Source organism: Podarcis filfolensis (genome assembly GCF_964270895.1).
Source record: "Podarcis filfolensis genome assembly, chromosome: 9".
Taxonomy (NCBI): Eukaryota; Metazoa; Chordata; class Lepidosauria; order Squamata; family Lacertidae; genus Podarcis; species Podarcis filfolensis.
In genome coordinates, this window is record NC_139610.1 from 41,791,809 (window position 1) to 41,811,523 (window position 19,715).

General features: G+C 39.5%; 1 protein-coding gene across 3 annotated transcripts in view; it reads left to right on the forward strand.

Moving 5' to 3' along the window:
* FREM3 (FRAS1 related extracellular matrix 3) overlaps nucleotides 1-19,715 on the forward strand; it is an 82,297-nt gene that overhangs the window by 43,705 nt on the left and 18,877 nt on the right. For all 3 annotated transcript variants that reach the window (XR_014552290.1, XM_083631523.1, XM_083631524.1), the window contains exons 6-10: nucleotides 4,054-4,305; nucleotides 16,104-16,253; nucleotides 17,349-17,558; nucleotides 17,962-18,159; nucleotides 19,076-19,240. Coding sequence is in view for 2 of the 3 variants with exons in the window: in XM_083631523.1 (XP_083487649.1) it covers nucleotides 4,054-4,305; nucleotides 16,104-16,253; nucleotides 17,349-17,558; nucleotides 17,962-18,159; nucleotides 19,076-19,240 (975 nt within the window). In the remaining variant the exon portion in view is untranslated. The remainder of the gene's footprint in view (nucleotides 1-4,053; nucleotides 4,306-16,103; nucleotides 16,254-17,348; nucleotides 17,559-17,961; nucleotides 18,160-19,075; nucleotides 19,241-19,715) is intronic.

Consider the following 19,715-nt stretch of genomic DNA (forward strand, 5'->3'; position numbering starts at 1 on the left):
GGAGCCACCATAACAGATTTAGAGGGAAGAGAGATGAGAACATTTTATTGCACGAGGCTGGAGGTGTTTACTTGGTCTGAGGTGGGTTTGCACTTTCCCTGAAAGTCCAGCTTCACAGCTTGGGTGTGATTTCAGACATGGTGCTAACTGGGGAAGCGCAGGTGGCGGCTAGGGGTGCTTTCTGCCATCTTCAACTGTATGCCATCCGTGACCCTATCTGGAGATGTTGAACCTTGCTTCTGTTGTAATTGCTCCAGTGACTTCCAGGCTATACTTCCGTTACGCATTGCATGTCAGGCCACCTATGAAGATAGTTTGGAATTCTGCCACTCGCCTACTGGTTTGAGCGCAGCAGGCAGAGTATGTGACACAAGTACTGAGCCAGCTGCACCAGTTGTCAGTACGTTTTCAGGTCCAATTCAAAGTGCAGATGAAGACCATTAAAGCCCTAAATGGTTTAGGACCAACTTACCTTAAGAACCACTTTCAACTATATCATGCTGTACATACCTTAAGATGTGCTTCTGTAGCCCTGTTGAGATGCCTGCCTTTTAAATTACAATTAGGTTGGTGTGTACTGAAACTGAGCCTGTTCAGTGGTGCTTCCCAAATAATGGAATTCAAATCCAAGTGAGAGCAGGCAAGGCTCCCCCCCCCCAAAAAATATTAATTTTAAATGGACCTTTAGGATATATCCTTTTTATCATGACCCTTGAGGGCTACTTAAGGTCTGTAAATTGGATGTTGTCTTTTAGATCTATCAGGGTTACTTTTCCTTTTACTGTAGTTTATGCAGCTTGGATGGAATTTTCTATTTTATTGGATACAGTATTTTAATGATTTTATTCTTGAATTTTTGTGGATTTGTATTGTATGCAGTTTTAAACTGCATTAGGGGCATGCTTTGCCTTAAAAGTGGTCTAAAAGCCTGTTAAACAAACAGATGAACAAACAAATGTAAATAGCTTTTACAATAATAATGCATTCATCCATTTCCAACATCACATGTAGTTGGTTGACCCTCATTAATGATGAGGCTCTATTTTTTTCTACCAAGGAAGTCCTCTACCAGCTGATCAGCTTGGGAGAGCCACATCCTGCATGGTCTGGGAGCATGAAAATGGAAGTGAAGTATTGGGTTCCCTGCATTTGGGATTCCCAAGGTTTTCTTTTTTAAATCTTTTGCTTCTGTGTTGCCGGTCTTAGTTTGACTGCTATAGTTTTTTTCCCTCTTTCTTTCTTTCTTTCTTTCTTTCTTTTTTAAAAAATAACCTTAGTGCCTTGCAGGAATCTTTTGGAAAGTCAAGAATTCAAAGGTCATATGTTATTTAATAAGTGAGTTATTACAGAGCCTTAATGCCATTTGTTCTTCCCATACTCCACCTTTTGTTGTTTACTGGTGCACGGAAAATCTTCAAGGGTGGCTTGGAATTTTGTAGCCTTATAAGCTGCCAACATTCTCTGGCTTTAGCAAAACTAAGCATTTTGCTACCACACATTTGTGCAGTGATCCTAATTGTTCCTCTATACTCTCAGTTCCTAAGTAAAATGAGTCAAAAACCCCAAAGACCCACTTTTGACAGCACAACACACACTATCTTCAAACAGGCTAGAATGGCTTCACTTGAGCATATCATGTCACTTGAGCATATAAGATAACCTTATTTGACCAATCCTCTATTTTGGGTATGATATAAACACTGCAGTTTGAGATTTGAATATCAGTCTCTTTGTACGGGGCTCAAACTATAATTCAGGAATATTGCATGTACTGGAAATATATATTTAAAGTATTAACATTTCAAACTTCAGAAACGAGCATCTTTAATGTTCTGAAATACATTTTATTTTAAGCAAACTGTTTGTGAAAGATATATTTAAAATAACTTTTATCCCTCTTACTGAGTGGAAAAACTAAATACCAGTACCAGAGTCAATAAAATATCAAGCTGTAAAATCCAGCTTAAAACTGAAAAAGTGATGAGATAACAGCAGAGCAGCCATCCTAATAAATTTCCAGCAGAGTAAAGCAGTTTTGGTTTGGCACCTAAAATATAAGATGCAAATATTTCTGTGCAGGGTATTCCATAAGTTGAGTCCCTACTGCTCAGAGAGGATATCATCAGTAGCAGGCCCCAGGGTGGGGCAGCAGGGCTTACCTGACCCACAGTCACCTGTGTTGCTGCTGCATACTGGGATAGAGGGAGGCCGGGGAGGTCTGTGTGTTGAAAATGCACCAACAGAGCCAATTCTCTTCTACTAGTGCATTTGCACCATCCCAGCCTCACCACTGCCTCCCTGCTCCCCCATTTCATCCCAGTATGCAGCAGTGATGCAGGTAACTGGCGGTAAGGTGAGCAGCACTGTCTCAGCCCATCATGCTGGATTGAGATGACTGTCTTGTTTGCCACCTATCGAATGTTAGAAGGGGCCCTTGCACCCCTTCAGCAGAAGAAGAATTTAACAGAATATGATTTTGAAAGCAAATATTCAAATATTCCAAATTGGTTTTAAAGAGGATTTGACTCTTTTTGAATTGAGTCTTAAATGGCTTGTGAAAACCCTCTAGATTTTTGTCTTTGGCTGTGTACATATCATACATTTAAAACACATTTCAATGTGCTTTAGAAGTATGATGGGCGAGGGGGGTTGATTTTTTTCCCCTTATCAAGGTACTACATTGTGTACCAGATACACAGATTTATAGCTTTTACAATGAATTTAATTCTATTACAACAATATTTGAATCTGGCTACATGTGGCTGCTTCAGGGGAAAGTTGAAATGTGTATATAATAGTATACACAAACACTTTTGATTGTACATCTGCAGCTTCACTGATGGTAAGCATAATGTGACTTGGTAGAGCAGTGGTGCATGAAAAAAAGTATTTCAAAGACTAATATATCTTTCCACAAGATAATGATAATTTCGGTGAAGCCAGTTCATTTGCTATTGTGGCTATTAATTTGAAAATATTAAGACACACAGCAAGCAGTGACAAGAAAATAATTTATGTTGTTCAAACTATGAACCTTTTAGTGAAAAACTACAGTTGATCTCGTACACAGATTGATTTTGTTATACAGTACTGTGCTACACACAGCCAGATTTTCTGGTGGGGAGAAGTGTTCATAGCAAATTTAATGCATGCCTTAAAAGATAAATGGTAACTAGTGCAGAATTTGACTGCTTTCCCTATTGCAATTTTCGTCCTTGTGACTGATCCTGCCTGTAATTTCAGTGAGTGTAATTTCTAACTTGGAAAAGAACATGTTTGACTTGTAAGAATTTTAGCATTCATAGTTGCAGAGGAAAAACTGACTGTCACCTGATGAATGTTTGGAAGCCAAAAGAAGAACAGAGAAACCCTTCTATGATTAAGAGTTCTTCTTATGGTTAATTCCATGAGACCAGGCATCTACTGTAGCCATATTTTCCTGCAAACATTGTTTGTCAGGAGCAAGGAAAGTCGTAAAACTACGGGAAAGGCTCCACAGTTTGAAAATGCAGGAAATCCCAAGTTTACCTCTGCCCAAGGATAGAAGGAACAAAGATGAGAAGGATGGTGGCTGGTCCTTTCAAAGGTTTCCACCACCCTGCTGCTTTGTGAGAGCCCAGTGAGCCACATGATATGTAGTTGCCCTCACAAGAGCTCGTGAGAAGCTCCTCCCCATTCCCAGTCCATGGCAGCCACTGGCCTGCCCCACAAGTTGTCTAGACAGCGTTGATAAGCCTGCTGAGTCACAGGAAACTTCGAATGGTTTCTTACCATCACATGATCCCTGAAACCAGCAAAAGTGGTTGCTTGGGGGATGAACCATAGCTGTGGAGAACAGGAAACTGGCACATTATGAAAAGTCATGATCATGTCATTCATATTAAGCAGAGAGAATGAGGGGTTTTTTAGGCTCATAACTGGTGGGGTTTTTATTTTTTAGAAAAAGCTGAAGATTGGAGTTGGAAGGGAAAGGATGATTTAATATTCTGCTGCTCAAAGTCATTGTTCTCATCATTCTAATGCTTTTCATTCCTTTGCCACCCCCTTTTTTAGGATCTGCCACAGGCACGATTCCCTCCACTGTCTTGTCTTACTCAGACTACATTTCTCGTCCTGAAGACCATACTAGCCTCATTCGCTTTGACAAGGATGAGACGGAGAAAACCTGCCGTGTCATCATTATTGATGATTCGCTTTATGAGGAAGATGAAACTTTCAACGTCACATTAAGTATGCCAATGGGCGGACAAATTGGAACGGAATTCCCCAGCACCAAAGTAACCATTTTAGCTGACAGAGATGATGGTGAGTAGAAAGGTCCACATCAGAGACCTGCTTCATCAAACTTTATGGTACAAAATGCATTTTTCACGTTTTTCTTATTTTAGCTAAGATATATTATGATCAAGATTGAGGCCCTGGTCAAGTATTTCAGTAAGCTGTTCCTTGTTCCTGAATAACCCCCTGCTTCCTCTTAGAAGTAGGTTATGGTAAAAATGTATTAGCGACTACTTCTTAAGTTAATAATGGGCTTTTAAAAAGCATTGTTATATAAGTTCTAAACATTCCACCTAGAAAATTCTGCATTTTAGATAGAATTATATGTCCTATATGTTATATTCTATGGAAACAAAATGGGTTAGATCTGGATTGTGAGTTGAACCTAAGGCCTTATTGGAAGCAGTGTGAAATGATAGTCATGATTTCATTTCCCATTCAGAAGAATGGGACATATGTGCAACTAACCTCGACTGAATCCAACCCAATGATAACAATATGTTGCCAGGACTTGTTGCTTTTTAATTTGGATTTCTGTAATGTTGCAGCTGTGCACACTTATGGAAGTAAGCACCCTTCATCATTTCTATATTCCGCTTACTTCAAAGCAGCTGCACTGAAGATCAGATTATAAGAATCCTTTTTTTCCCCTAGTACAAAATGAAATTTCCAGACAGCTCCTGTCTGAGACGCATTTACAATTGGTTGGCTTTAGGGTTCTGTGAGTGGCAGAAAGGGGGGCGGGGGGAGGACAGCTTTTGCTAACTCCTCCTTCCCCATGCAATGACCTGTGGCCCCTGAAAAGTTGTTTGTAGATAGCACAAGAGGAGGGAGGAATTAATGGCAGTCGCCTCCTCCCTCCTTTCTTCAGCAGAGGCTTCTGCTGGATCCCAGCATGGGAGGAACCCTGGATCCAACACAGTAAGTCATGTGAACCCCGAGCTGATGTGTGTTTTAAAAGATGAGAGGTACGTTCATGTCTGTGCAGTGTCAATTAAAAATGCAAATTTATGCAGGTTAAAAAGTTGGTCAGTGTGCCATAATGCCAGAGGTTTGTAAAAGGATTTTGTAAGAATACAGAACTGGTTCTCGTTATGAAAGAAAGCTTTTAAATTCAGGTCTTTACAAAACAACGAGTTAATCCTTTTTCATTATCAACACTCTGAGCAGGCTTTGTGTAATATCTAATGTGTAAGATCAGGAACAGTGCATTTATTCTTTTAATAGGTGTGAGTATACATCAGTTCTCCTCATCCCCCCCCCCCCGAGACTCTCAGCAGTGCCCATTAAATGATGGGCACTTAACTCCCTTGAACAATAAATATTTTGAGGCCAACTTTCTCTGTGCAAATATCAAAACCTACCACTTGGTTTTAAATGACATTCTGGTGTTAATTCAAACTAGAAAACAACTTTTTGATCAAATGCTGATTGCATACTCTCCAGAAATTCAAGGACTTGGGACAGATACTAGCAAACAAATAGGCTGAAAGACAATATTTTTGTTTCCTCAGCGGAGAAAGGAAGAGAATGGGCCAGAGAAATCCCCAGTGAGTGGAGTTAATCAAGCCATAATGGCCTTTTAACTAGACAGAACTTGTCCAAAGGCCATTATATTTTCCACTTGCATTGCATCCCTGCTTCTTTATCCTATTTTGCTTAACAGGAAAGCAGAATAAAGAGGGAATTAAGCCATTGTGAAAAGAAGAGAATTACTTTCTTTCCCAGACTTTGAAGGCCAGGGTTTCCTTGACTTCCTGAAAAGTCCACTTGGCAACAACGGATGAAGCAGCTTCCCATGCTGTGTACTTGTCTCAAAACTAACGACATTAATGGGCACAATAACTAATGTTCCGCAGTGTGTTTCTTATCTCAACTTGATTTGGCGTCAGGATAGTCTGCTTGTCTGACTTCGGCATAGAGCTGTCTGTCTTCTGTTTCATTTGTGCACAGTATTAAGCATGTAAGTAGTTCAGCTGACCAGTTGTGGGTTTCAGTGCTTTGCTTAGAGTGAGGTGGCTGTTAAAAGCGCTTACAAGTGTTTTCTGGATTACTGTATTCTTAAAAAAAAAACACCTATTTGGCATGTAGGATTTTCTTTGGAGAGGAATCTTCTGAGTGCAGGCAGTTGCAGGGGAACTTCAGCAGTTCTGAGCCATGTTGGACAAAATGAGAAAGCTTCTTTCATTTTGTAGTGTGGAACTACATGAGTGCATTAGAGAGGGAGAATGAAGACAACAGAAAATAAATTTGGTAATAGACTAACAAGGATTGAGGACATATTGCTGCTATAGATAAAATGTTGAAATAATAGGTAAGCAATATAGAAGACGAAAGGTTAAAAACAACTGAAGCTAAAACAGGAAAATTTAGATGAGACCTTCAGGCTGCTTGAAAAAAAATCTTTTTTTTTTCAACAGGGGATAAGGTTATGGTACAAAACTAGGAAATGATATTTGGATTAGAAGTATGGAAAGTGGCCATATGCTAGCATACTTGGAAGATTTGCTTACGTATTGTGTTAGACCGAACGCAAATGAAGATATCAAGACTGACAAAACTAACAGAAGGGTTGGAAATAGGAAGTAACCCAAATATATAGTAATAACATTTCAGAAATGGATATCAAAGCATAGAGTAGCAATAGCCCTTTTTATCATCCAAAACTTGCAGCAAAAGGTTTATCTGTACTTATCATACCTTTCCCACATCACATTTTCTTTAAAAGGAGAAAACTTCGATTTTTATTTTATTTTTTACTTGTGGTAAGTGTTGTTAGATAAATCTTTCAAGTAAAGGACTTCATGAAGGGTACATTTTCACTGCTAAAAAAGATGTGAAGATTAGTCTGTTCACACAAAGTAACAGAGAGATTAGTTAGAAATGCAGATAAGTGGAGGGAGGGAAAATTAATAGTGGCAGAAGATTTTAATGAGTGATAAATGAAAAATTAGACAAATCAAATTAGTATTCAAGTTGTGCACATCTTCCTAAGGTGTTCCAACATTTCCAGCTAAGAAATGACATGTGTTTGGCAAATCTTAAATGAAGATTAAATTAATTATGCATACTATTCATGCCACTATAATTCATACTAGAAAGTAGTTTCCCCCCCCTCCACTTGCATGTTATTTCAAACATAAAAACAGCAAAGATTGGGAATAAGATTTATGTCAGCTATATAGTAATCAAAGGAATGAGTCTGGAAACTGAAGAGGTTTTTGTTTTCTTTTGTTAAAAAAGGGCAATTGGAGATTGAATAATAATGTTACAAAATAGAGATGTTATAAATTAATAGTTAAATATATAGATACTTTATGTTGTAGAGGAAGTAAGGCTGCCCACTTTCTCCTTGGTACTTAATTGCCATTCTCAGTTTGCACAACTTTCTAAACCATGGTTTAGTGACACATGAAGAAGTCACAGCATGCCTTGGAGCCTCATGCAGTTGGGAGAAGCCTTAAGCAGCTTTCTTCTTCCTCTGAATCTCAACTTGAAATGTCATCTGGACAAGGGATCTTGGCTTGAAACAAACTCTGGTCACTTTCAAAACTTCAAACCGTGGTTTCTGAAACTGGCTTGTTTGTTGTGAACCACAATCCCTGACCTGAACAATACAACAAGCCAACTTTAAAAGTGAAACTTAAAACTGCCAAAGTCCTCCTCCTCACTGTGCATGGGTGGGGACATGAGCCCTGAAGTCAGGGCAGGTCAATCCCTGCTTGTGCACATCTTGCTAAACATAGTTTAGTGTGATCTGCAAATTAGTCTTGCATGTCAGTGTTGAAAACAGAGGGAAAATAATTTAAATTGGATAATTAAGTTGGAAAACTGAACAACAGAATGTAATTACCAGCTTGACAGATTAGGCGGTGTTAGAAAAGAGAGCAGAACTTTGGATAAGGAAAAATGTATTTCATGGCAATGTTTATAGATAAATACAGAAATTTATAATAAAGTATTTATCAAAGATTTTTTTGTGGCGGTGGCATTTTACAAATCCATTATGATGATATTTGTGCACAGATATTGTCAGTAAAATAAACTTTAAGAGTGTTCAAAGCAGTATAAATATACATTCCACTAGAGGTATTATTTACAAAGTTCACTGCAGTTTTCTTCTTTGTGTTAGAGTCAAGTCCAGCCTTTGTTGACCTGGTTCCATGCTGTTGGGGGCTGATGAGATTAGGTACCAGGTTGACAAAAACTGGTTGGCACAAGGAGGAACAATGAATGAACATTGTAAATTACCTTTTCATTATTGAGGCAGGCCAGGTTTAAATACCCCAGAAGCAAACTAGAGTGAAACCTTTTGGCTCAGTTGGGACCGCCGCCTGGGTAGAGCCCTGCATCCAGCCTGGCTGTGATTGGCCAGATGTTGGGCAGGCTAGCATCCACTTCCCAGGCCAGCGTGAGGCCAGTTTGGAGTCGCTATGGCCTAGGAAAACACCTTCTGCCATGTTCCACACTGGATCATGGTACGAAGCAGGCACCATCCCACAAAGGCACCAGACCTTAAAGGTAAGTGTCGCTGTAAATTGCCTTTTCATTATTTGTATATTTTAAAAGCTGTATTTGCTTATAAAATTATTTTTAAAATATCCACTGTAAAATATTTGTGCTGCGTCATGTTAGTGAAATCTACAAAACTGTGTATGGCTTGATCTTTTTCCTGGGCGTATCAGTTCTGCGACAGAAAGAGAAATAAATTCAACTGTTGTCACCTAACTAATGTTCTAAGGTTTATTGAAGGAGAGAAAGCTATAGAACTGCAATTATTTCCTATGGTGGCTGAGGGAGAGAGAAAAATTGCTCTGAGAGAAGACAATACTGTAATTCAGAGAGATCACTATCTGATACCCATCTGTCATTCACTCAACAATAAAGTAATTATACATAGTATTTCCTTTCTGTAAATCTGGTATTAGAGCTTGAAAGAGATAATATTAAGTGGTAAAAAAACCCAACCTTGAATAAAAACTAAATTTAAAGTGAAGATTAAAATGCTTGGAATATCATGTTTCTTTGCTCTATCTGGGCAGGAAAACAGTATATTTGGATCTGATGGACCTTGACATCTAAGTAGGAAATCATATGGAAATTCAGATGTGAGATCTCTATCCATTATTAACACCGGATTGTTAAGCTGGGCTGTTCAGTATTGCCACTGATCCTATTATGCCATTTCAATGCGTTTCAAATTGAGGGCAGCTGAATGCGGGGAAAGGAGCTCTGAACAATGGCAGCAGTCGCTCCCAAGATCCCAAAATTTATCCTGTTTCCCAAGCATCTAATTCCTCCTTATGGAGATCAACACAGAAGTGAGAAATGGCTCTGTACACACACCATACATTTAACTCTCACACCCCTGAAACCGGGGAACCATAATTTGTTAAGGTTGCTGGGAACTGACGCCCTGTGAGGAATAAGCTGCAATCTCCCACCACCCATTTAGGGTTTTTGTTCAAACAATTCTTTTGTATTTCTTCAAACTTGAGACCCTCATGATACCTTCCTCTTGCATGTGGGTGATGATGTTTGAGCTGCATGAAGACTCACACTTGGAGAATGTGTTTGCTATTGGTATATATAGCATGGCATTGTTTTTTTTAAGTTAGGGAGCACTCTTTTAAGTTCTAGTTTCTTTGAGTTTTGATGTTGTCTTTCATTTTGACAATGTGCAGCAATGCACACTGTGGGGCATTAGACTGCGGAAGGACCTGGATTCCGGGACTCTGGGAGTGATGTGCTGCTAACCTGCTCTCCTGGACAGATCTCAGGGGGAGCCACTTTTGTGTGTTCACAGCAGAAACTGGCTCTGCATTGTGAAGGTTGACAGGAAATCAGTGATATTACAAACATATTACAGTTGTTACTCCTTTTTTTGTTTTCTTTAAAGTCATGAATATACATTTGATTTTATAAATGCACGTGCAATGTTTTCTAAACATTTCTAAAGTATCAAGAATGATCAAAACAGGCTGCTGAATCATGATTTATTGCACCCCACTTTCAAAGGTGATGGAAATCTGGGCTTGACCTGCAGGAGGGGAAAGCACACAGCCAGTTTTATTCCTTTGTACAATATGCACCATTTAGCTTCTCTCTCTCCCCCCCCCCCCCCCGCAGCCTTATGGGTATATTGCAGGACAAGAGCCTAAAAAACTGGTCAGGAAACCATGAGTATCAATTGTATGGGCTGCATGCAAGGGGTCTCCATTCGTCCCTGATGAACAGTTGATGGGGCCAGAAAGTAGAGTAAGCTACAGGTGTCTAGGCTAAAGTCAATACAGGCATACCTCAGATATATTGTGAGTTCACTTCATGCCACCGCAATAAAGCAAATAATGCAATAAAGTCAGTAACACATTTTTGTTTGTTTGTTTCCCATTGCATATCAAAGTTATGTTTACATTATACTGTGGTCTATTAAATGTGCAATCGCATTACGTTTTACAAAAACAATGTGCATGCCTTAATTAAAGAAATACTTTAATGCTAAAAAATGCTAACCATCACCTGAGCCTTCAGCAAGTTAAAATCTTTTTTCTGATGCAGGGTCTTGCCTGCAGCTGCACCCATGTCCTTGTAAGGTGCAGCAGGAGTTGCTTTGCAGCAAGGACAGGCTCCTGCATCCTTCTCTCCAAGTCCTTCAATTTGTTTTTTTTTAAAAAAAAAACCAAAACAACCCCGCAATATTTTTGAAGAGCAGTAAAGTGGTGTGAAGTTAAATGAGGTATACCTGTATAAATACTTGATCCGACTGGAGTTCTGCGTATTGGTGATGCAGATTCATGCTACTGCAAGGACAGCAAACCAAAGGTTCTGTCAGTATATTCATGTATGTTCTGCATTAAATTCTTTTAAGTAAGACATGTGCTTGATAAAGGAAATGCTTAAATTGAATTTCAAAAGGTAATCAGTGACCTGTTGATCTGTAACATCACAGGTGCAAGCTGTTGATGACTCCTTTTTAAAAAAAGCTTCATAAACAGGTAGTCAAACAGGTAGTCAAGAGAAAAAGCCAATCCTTTGATCTTGGTTTTCCAGATACGGCTGAACAGTATGGCATTTGCAGCAAGCCCTTGATCATACACTAGTAGTAAACTGTGGGTTCTGTGTTATTTTCTTGTTCTTCAGAAGCATGCCTTCTGATCATGTGTAGCTGAACAAAGGATCCAGTTGTACGGTAATGCGCTTTGAAGACAGAGATGCAAACAACTTGTGATTTTATAAGGAAGCGGAAATCTTACCATGGTTCTCTACTACAGGAATGTTTAAGTGGCATGGCAGGCAGAACAGGTTTTGGGTCCAGTGCTTATGTTTTTAAATAATCAAGGGAACAACAAGGTTATCCAGATAGCCTGAGTAAACACAGTAAAGTTTTCTTTGAGGAAAACAGAAATAGATTTTAAATTAACTGTTGGCTCAAAAGATTTCACTGCCATAAAAAAAAAGTGTTGAGTTAGCTTAAGAAACTGTATGTATTTGTGGATGATACTAAGTAAATAAAAGGATTTTAGGGGAAAGGCATTACCTTCTTTGTTATAGTTGCTGCTTCATTAGCTCACATTTCAGAGCAGTGTAACTTTTCCAGTTTTTTTTCTTTTTAATTTACAAACATTGTTATCTGCTGATAAATTTCCTTATAAAGAAACGTTTGAAAATGTGTTTAAAATAGCTTGTTTTTAAAATTAAAATGGAACATTGTATATGCATATATACATATAAACAGTATCAAATCTTGCATAGAGTTAATGTTTATGATTCTATAAAGGTGTTCCCTTCTAACCAAGGTGGAATCTAGAAACATATAAAAAACGCTGTGATTTAAAAAAAAAATTAAAAAAAGTTTTGAAAAAAGTTTTGAAAAATATATTCAATTTGCCATAGCTCACCATCACCATCTAGTGTCACATTTGTATAATGCACTTTGCAACACACTTAAAATCTTTCATTTGTAGCTGTATAGCAGAGTCCCAAGCTTTGCTAGAGGCAGAGAAGAGTGAGTGCTAAATTACAAAAGCAACCTCAGTCTGTCATTCTCTGCTCCTTCTGACACCATTTATGCTGTTGGATGTGTGCTCATTAAGGCATTAGTGGCAATTGTTTCACAATCTGGCCACCTACTTAAGGAAATCATTGAGCGAGAAAAGTCTTTAAAGGCTCTTATTATTTATCCTATTTGCTGTGGCCTGTCTTTGAAAGATTGTTCTAGAGATACCATGGGCAGAATAAGTTCATGTGGAATATTTCACTGCCATAAGAAAAATGACTTCATTGTTACTGGGCTACCTTACTGTAAAAATTTCCTGGCTTTATTTATTTTGCATTATTGGCTTTTCTTGGTAGAGATGGAAAATGAAGAACAAGAAAAGCACATATTTTCTCTTCTGACTGGGGTGTAGCTCTAGCTACAAGGGTTGTTGTCTTGCTAAGAGAGAAGAGGAGATATGTTAGATAGGCCTCTGTTCTCTTCCAGTTATTAGTGGGTTCCGCCTCAAAGCTTGCTGGCAGTGTGTTTAGGTCCATCTAGCAAGAGTGGATTATATTTCAGAGACAAGTGATTAAATCCCTGTAATAACTGAGGCGTGACTAGGGTCATGTTCTGAAGGCCTCCAGTCATGTCTGTTTAGTAGTCTCCTAATTAATTTTTGTATGAATGGGAAGAGTAACTGTATTTAATTAAAATGTTGAGGATGCTATATAATTGCACCTGCGCTGCTCTTTTTAGTTTCTGTGCACAAACTGTACACTGAGGCATGCACACTTTGTGCTTAATTCATTAAGCAACAGGAACTGTTACTATTGAGCCGCCATTGTTTTCTAGTGGTGCTTACAGTGGGCGTCCCAGGACAGCCCCACTAAAAGGAATAGAAGTTGCACCAGTGGCAGTGCTGTGGTGGACAAACAGTATATACAAAACAAAAGAAACGGGGGTGGGGTGGTTTTCCGGCATCATTGATGTCTTGACCACACTTGCAAGGTTGGCTGGTCATCTGTCATGTATGATCTAATTGAGATTCCTACATTGCAGGAAGTTGGACTTGTGTGGCCCTCAGGGTCCCTTCACACTTCTATGATTTTGTGCTTCTTCTACTATATCCTATTATGGCTTGGGCTCTCTCGTGATTGGCACACCACAGGGGGTGGGGGTTGAAAATAGGGGATTGTACTCCTAAGCTTTAGATATTATGTGCAGGTGCTTCGTTACAGTTCCACTAATGCAAATGCTGGGAGGGAGTTGCCCTTTGGGAGAATGATCTGAGAGTGAGATCAGGATCTGGCCCTGTGCCCACAAATATTTATATAAATATATTTATTCTGAAATGTATTTATGGCATAGATCTTAATTGCCGAGGGCTGCACAAATGAAAATATGTACAACATAAATATCTCACGGCATATGTGCATAGCAACAGAAACACAGACATTTATATACCAACAGCTGCTCATTGCAATTTGCAACATGGTTTGAAGCTGCTTATCACTATTTGAAACTAGCAATTCCTTTGCCTCTGATTTCTTATTTTGTCCCTTGTTTGGTTTGCTAAATCACAGGAAGCTAAATATTGCAGACAGCTCACTTGGATATAGGCAAAATATCCAGTGAGGCAAATTGGTAGTATTTTTCTCACCCAAATATTCTGAATGTGTTAGCACTAATATTCTGAATGTGTTAGCACCACTAATCATAGCGTTGTTGGGCAGGGACTGTATTATATTCCACCAGCAAACTTAGGTGTGCTGATAAGGTAAGGTCTGCAATTTGAGTTTAGGTATTTCCCTTTCCATCTTCACAATGTGACAGATCTCATTGATCTGATAGGATGTAAGGAACATTTTCTTTATACATTTTGTGAGAGAACTGGATTGTCTCATATTGTGACTTGGGTCAAGGCTGAGCTGAAAGTAGTTGTCAGAGGTGATCCAAAAGCCAAGAACTGACCGAGAAGTCAGACCTGAGCGACCAAGCTAGGAATTGGATCTCGGGAACAATCCCAGTAGTCAGTGTCAAGGAATGCAGGGTTTGGTGGGGGACACCAGGAAGACCTTGATGCTCAGGGAAGGTCCCTGTCCAAACAAAGAGAGTGCAATGTTGAGTTTGGATGGGTGGGGTCAAGTTACTCAGGTCCCAGAGCTGACAGCTCACTACACGGGGCAGCTGCACAGCGCCCTGTGGATAGCTCACTTGGTAGAGCATGAGGCTCTCAATCTCAGGGTGGTGGGTTTGAACCCCGTGTTGGGCAAAAGATACCTGCATTGCAGGTGGTTGGATCAAAGGGCCCTCAGGGTCCCTTCTAGCGCTTTGATTCTATGAACGCTGCTGGTTCTAGTCTGGGCAGCTGTTACCACCTAAGCCAGTATTCTCACTGTGCCTGGAAGAGCATCTATTGGATCTGTGAAGAATATAAGCATCAACCATGGAAGCAGGTTTATAAACATTTAACTATGTGTGCTTCCAGACGTATGTTTATTGTGGGATTAGAGCTGTGTTTTTTATCATCATACACACAAAATCAGCAGCAAAGTGCTAGCCTGTATTCCCACCCCCATTTAATCCAGATTTATGCTTTCTTTGGAAAATCCAATTAAGTTTGAAGTAAGCCTGTCGCCAGTTATAATTGGTGACATCTCCCATTTGTAGTATTCAGCTCCTGTCAAGAAACACCCTAAGTTTGGAGAAAGTGTCCCCTCCCCATGTTTTATTTAAGTATCTACTGACAAGCGAACTCCAATTGGTGAGGAGCTGGCTTGGCATTCTTTGCCATTATTGCCTCCTGGGTGGTCAGCTCACAGCTGAACCAACTGCCTATGGCGAAGTGCTGTGTTGTGCAAACGGTTAGGCTAAGAGACGTTCCATCTCCTGCAGTTGTCCAGTATCTGTGGGTTTGTCTGCAGTCTTGTCCCCCCTGCTGCCACCCCTGGAAATATCCCCTCTTTGTGCATAAAAGTGCCTATATATTGAGGTGCGAGCCAGGCAATCATAGCAGAGTGAGATGAAAAGTGAATGTGTGACTTTACAGAGAGTACTGTTTCCAGACACACTCTCTGTGGGTGACTGGCCCAGTACTTCAGAGCTGTTGTTCCCTACAGAATATATACTTCACTTTTTAATACCCGATCACCAGTTAAATCAATTTTAAAGGTTTTTAGAGTGCTTCAGGCTAGGAAAACCAAAGTAAGCATCCTCAAGCAGGACTGACACAATTATTGTCTGTATGAAGATAGAGGAGCTGCCTTGAGGGCCGCATTGGAACTAAGCAGAATAGCAATTTAAAAACTGAGTCCAAAGGCTGCTGTATTCACTGTGTTAGACAAAGTTTAATGACATTGCTTTCAATTGAAAACGAAGACGTTCCCCATCCACCTGCCCAGCTAATTAATGTGCTGAGCTGCTAAATTAGGGCTAGTTTCAGTCAGTCTTGTGATGTTTGATCTCTTACACTAAACAGTGGGGTGACTACTTAAGCCCATTTTCACTCTGGCCTTTTCCCTGACCTGATTTGTAACTTTTGGGATTCTTCCTGATAAAAGGCAAGTCTTTCACTTTGAGGAATGAAGAATAATACCATGTGTATAGTAAATAAAGGACTCTATTTTGGCAACAATTTTTGTTAATTGCCAAAAAATCATTTTTTAAAAAATCATTTTGTTCCTTTGGTTGCGTAGTTCTAACTCATTTTACTTACAAGAGATTTCCCTAAACGGATTGCCCTGTTGATTCATTAGTTTGCAAGTTACAGGTTTGTTACCTGATCACTGTCTTTTGGGAAATTGATGAGCTCTTACCTCTTTTCTCCTTTTTTATGTTCTGCATCTAGAACCCGCTTTTTACTTTGGTGACACAGAGTATCATGTGGCTGAGAGTGCTGGCCACATCGAAGTTCGTGTTTGGAGAACTGGAACTGACCTGTCTAAAGCAGCTACTGTCACTGTGCGCTCCAGGAAAACAGAACCATTATCTGCAGAAGGTGAACTAATTTTTCCAAGGAGCATTACTAATGTGCTGTATCTCAACATTGATCTCTGCCCTGTGCAGATGTCATCTTTAAGTGCAGATACGCTTGCATTGTGCATTATCCAGACATATGCAGATTTTCCCAAGAAAATCTCAGCACACATTTTCAATAAATAGCTGCCCACAATACTCCCCAACAGTTTCCTTCAGACACTGTGACTCCAGAGTGTGGAATTATGGGCAAAACTATAAGAGAACTTAATATTTTTATTTTTAGAGTGCAACTGAGGAATTTAATTGGTTTAATCCAACTAACCTAAGAATAACAATAAGACAAAAATCTGATTTGCTAAAAATTAATGTAATGGTTAATAATTGTTAATGAGCTGCACTAAAAGCTACTAAAGAGCTTGCAGATGAAATATCAGCCTCTGTCTATAATTTCTGAGAATTATTGGAAAATAGATGAGATACCTGCAGAGTGGAGGCAGGCAAATGTTATCCCCATCTTCAAAAGTGGGGTTAAAAAAGACTCAGGTAAGACTCAGGTGACCAACCAGTCAGCTTAATGTTGATTCCAGGAAATGTCCTAGAACAGATAATTAAACGGCTGGTCTATGAGCACTTAGAACCAAGCCCTATGAAGAACTGTTGAGGGAGTTGGGTATGTTTAGCCTCGGAAAGAGGAGACTGGGGAGATATCATGGCTGTCTTTAAATAACTAAAGATGGAAGATGGAGCAAGCTTGATTTCTCCTGCTTTGGAGAGTAAGACCCGAATCAATGGCTTCCAAGTTACAAGAAAGGAGATTCTAACGAAACATCAGGCAGACTTTTCTGATGGTAGGAGCTATTTGACAGTGGAACAGACATCCGCAAGAAGTGGTGGACTCTACTTGTACCTTTTTAAGCAGATGTTGGGTGGTCCCCTGTCATGCATGATTTAGTTGTGGTTCCTGCAAAGCAGGGAGTTGGACTAGATGATCCTCGGGATCCCTTCCAACTCTACAATTCTATAATTCTATGAATAAAATAAATATTAATTTAATAAGACAGTTGTAAAATCTAATGGATGTGATTTGAAATAGTCCCTCTTGCTTCTTATGTAGCTGGAGTTGATTACGTTGGCATCAGCCGAAACCTGGATTTTGTACCTGGTGTAAATATGCAGACTTTCCGTGTGACCATCTTGGATGATTTAGGACAGCCTGTCCTTGAGGGACCAGAAAAGTTTGAACTTGTTCTCCGAATGCCCATGAATGCAGTGCTTGGGGAACCAAGCAAAACCACCATTTTCATCAATGATACCATCACTGATTGTAAGTACTCTAGATTCTACAACCTTTCAATTGCCTAGAAAATTCACTAAGGGGAAAGTTGTTTGTGGCTGCAATCCCAAACACATTTATTAAGTCCCATTGAACACAGTGTGGCTTACTTCCAAGTAAACATGCATAGGAACTGCTGCGGTTTCCACATTTGTGCTCCCAGCACACACACACACACACACACCTAATTATATTATGCACACACATATGCACATCAGTAATCCTGTGTAACTGCTGATATGAACTTAACGTTTTAACTTTTCCCCAGTATGAATGTAAGACAAAGGTGATGAATTACAATGAAATGGCCCCATATGAATCTGAATCATATGGTGATCATAGCGAGATATAAAAAGACTAACTCATGATGCTGGAATGCTTTCCTCCCCACTAGTACCCAAAGTCCAATTCAAGGAACCTGTGTACACAGTGAATGAAAAAGATGGGCAGCTGGCAGCTATAATTTACCGTAGTGGTGATGTTAATCATAAATCTACAGTCCGCTGCTACACCCGCCAAGGCTCTGCCCAGGTTATGATGGACTATGAAGAGAGACCAAACACTGATGACTCTGTAGTGGTCTTCCTCCCAGGTAAGGTCTCATCCTTAGAAAGCAAGAGTTTCCCTTGCAAGGAAGCTATTGCATTTTCAAAATTTATCATGAAAGGGCTTGTTTTTATTTATAACTGACAAAAGTTTGTAGCAACTATAGGTTGTTCCATGCTTCCTTTTTTTATTGTGCATTCGTGACAGTATCTGTACCAGGGCAGTTAGACGAAATCCTTCTTTCAGTGATAATTTGCAGTTGCAAAAGTTTCAAGTTCCAGTTGGTGCATGTTCTGTAGCTTCCTGATGAAAAACTGCAACCTATACCACAAATGTTGTTGCTTTGTCCTGCTCCTGTTGTGCTGTACTGCAAGAGCCCTCCTCCAGATGCCAATAATGTGACAGCAATGAGGAAGCATCACAGAACAACTAGGAAAGCAAAATTATGTGGCCCAATATAAATCCACTACTAATGCACTGCTATTGTGTTAGTGACATGTTACAACCCCACCCCACCCCCGCTAGTCCAAAGGGGCCCTAAGTCTGCAATCCTATACATGCACATACCAGGGAATAAATCCCATTGAATTCAGTTGTGCTTGCTTTAGATTAAACATGCAGCTCAGTTTTGTTGTTGGAAAATTAACATACAAATATTAAATCATTTTTTAAGATTCAAAGGAGCTTCAAAGGGAGACTGCAATGTGAAGCCAGTGAATTACATTCTGGGCAATTCCCCCTCTACTGTAGTCTTTAATGTTCAACACACACACACACACACACACACACACACACACACCAGCATCAGAAGAGGGGAAGATAATGTTCTATGGTGTGAGCTGACTTTTTCTTGCACAACATTGGAGACAACCCAGCATATATTTAATTTGGAAAGTGGAGTTAGATTGTAGGTGCTACCCAAAATATGTATGTCAACTAATCTGGTGTTTTGCCTCCTGCAGGAGAGATTGAGAAGCCGTGTGTGGTGGTCCTTGAAGATGATGCCATCTATGAAGAGGAGGAAGAGTTCAGACTGGTGCTTGGAACACCTAAAAGCACTTCAACATTTGGTGCCTCCGTTGGGGAACAAAAAGAAACTTTGGTGAAGATTAAAGATGAAGAAGACAGTGAGTTTATGAGCCACTTTGTACTCATTACATATTGTCAGATCAAAGGTGTGGGATTAAATGGAACAAAGCATTAGTTTATTTTCTCATTTGCCCTGCATTCAAGTACAGTTGTTTTTTAATTGCTTGTGTAAAAATAGCATTGTTCCCAGTAGTATAATCAATTTTTGTTGAAAAAATATCATGTTACTGAAAAACCATAGCCATACACTCCCCCAAGTGAATATTGGTGATTTTAAAATGTAAAGAAAGCTTAATCCAATATCTGAAACAAGATAAAACAAGAAAATGAAAAGGGGGTGCAGGATGTATAGGTGAATTAATTTTATTTCTGTGTTCTTTGTTGCTGTCCTGACTGACAACTCATTGCTTTTCTTTTCTTTTTTTTGGTGTGGTTTGATGGCTTTGTGTGCACATTTTTTGTTGTTCATCGCCAGAGACACCCTATAAGCACTAAGGATACAATCCTACATGT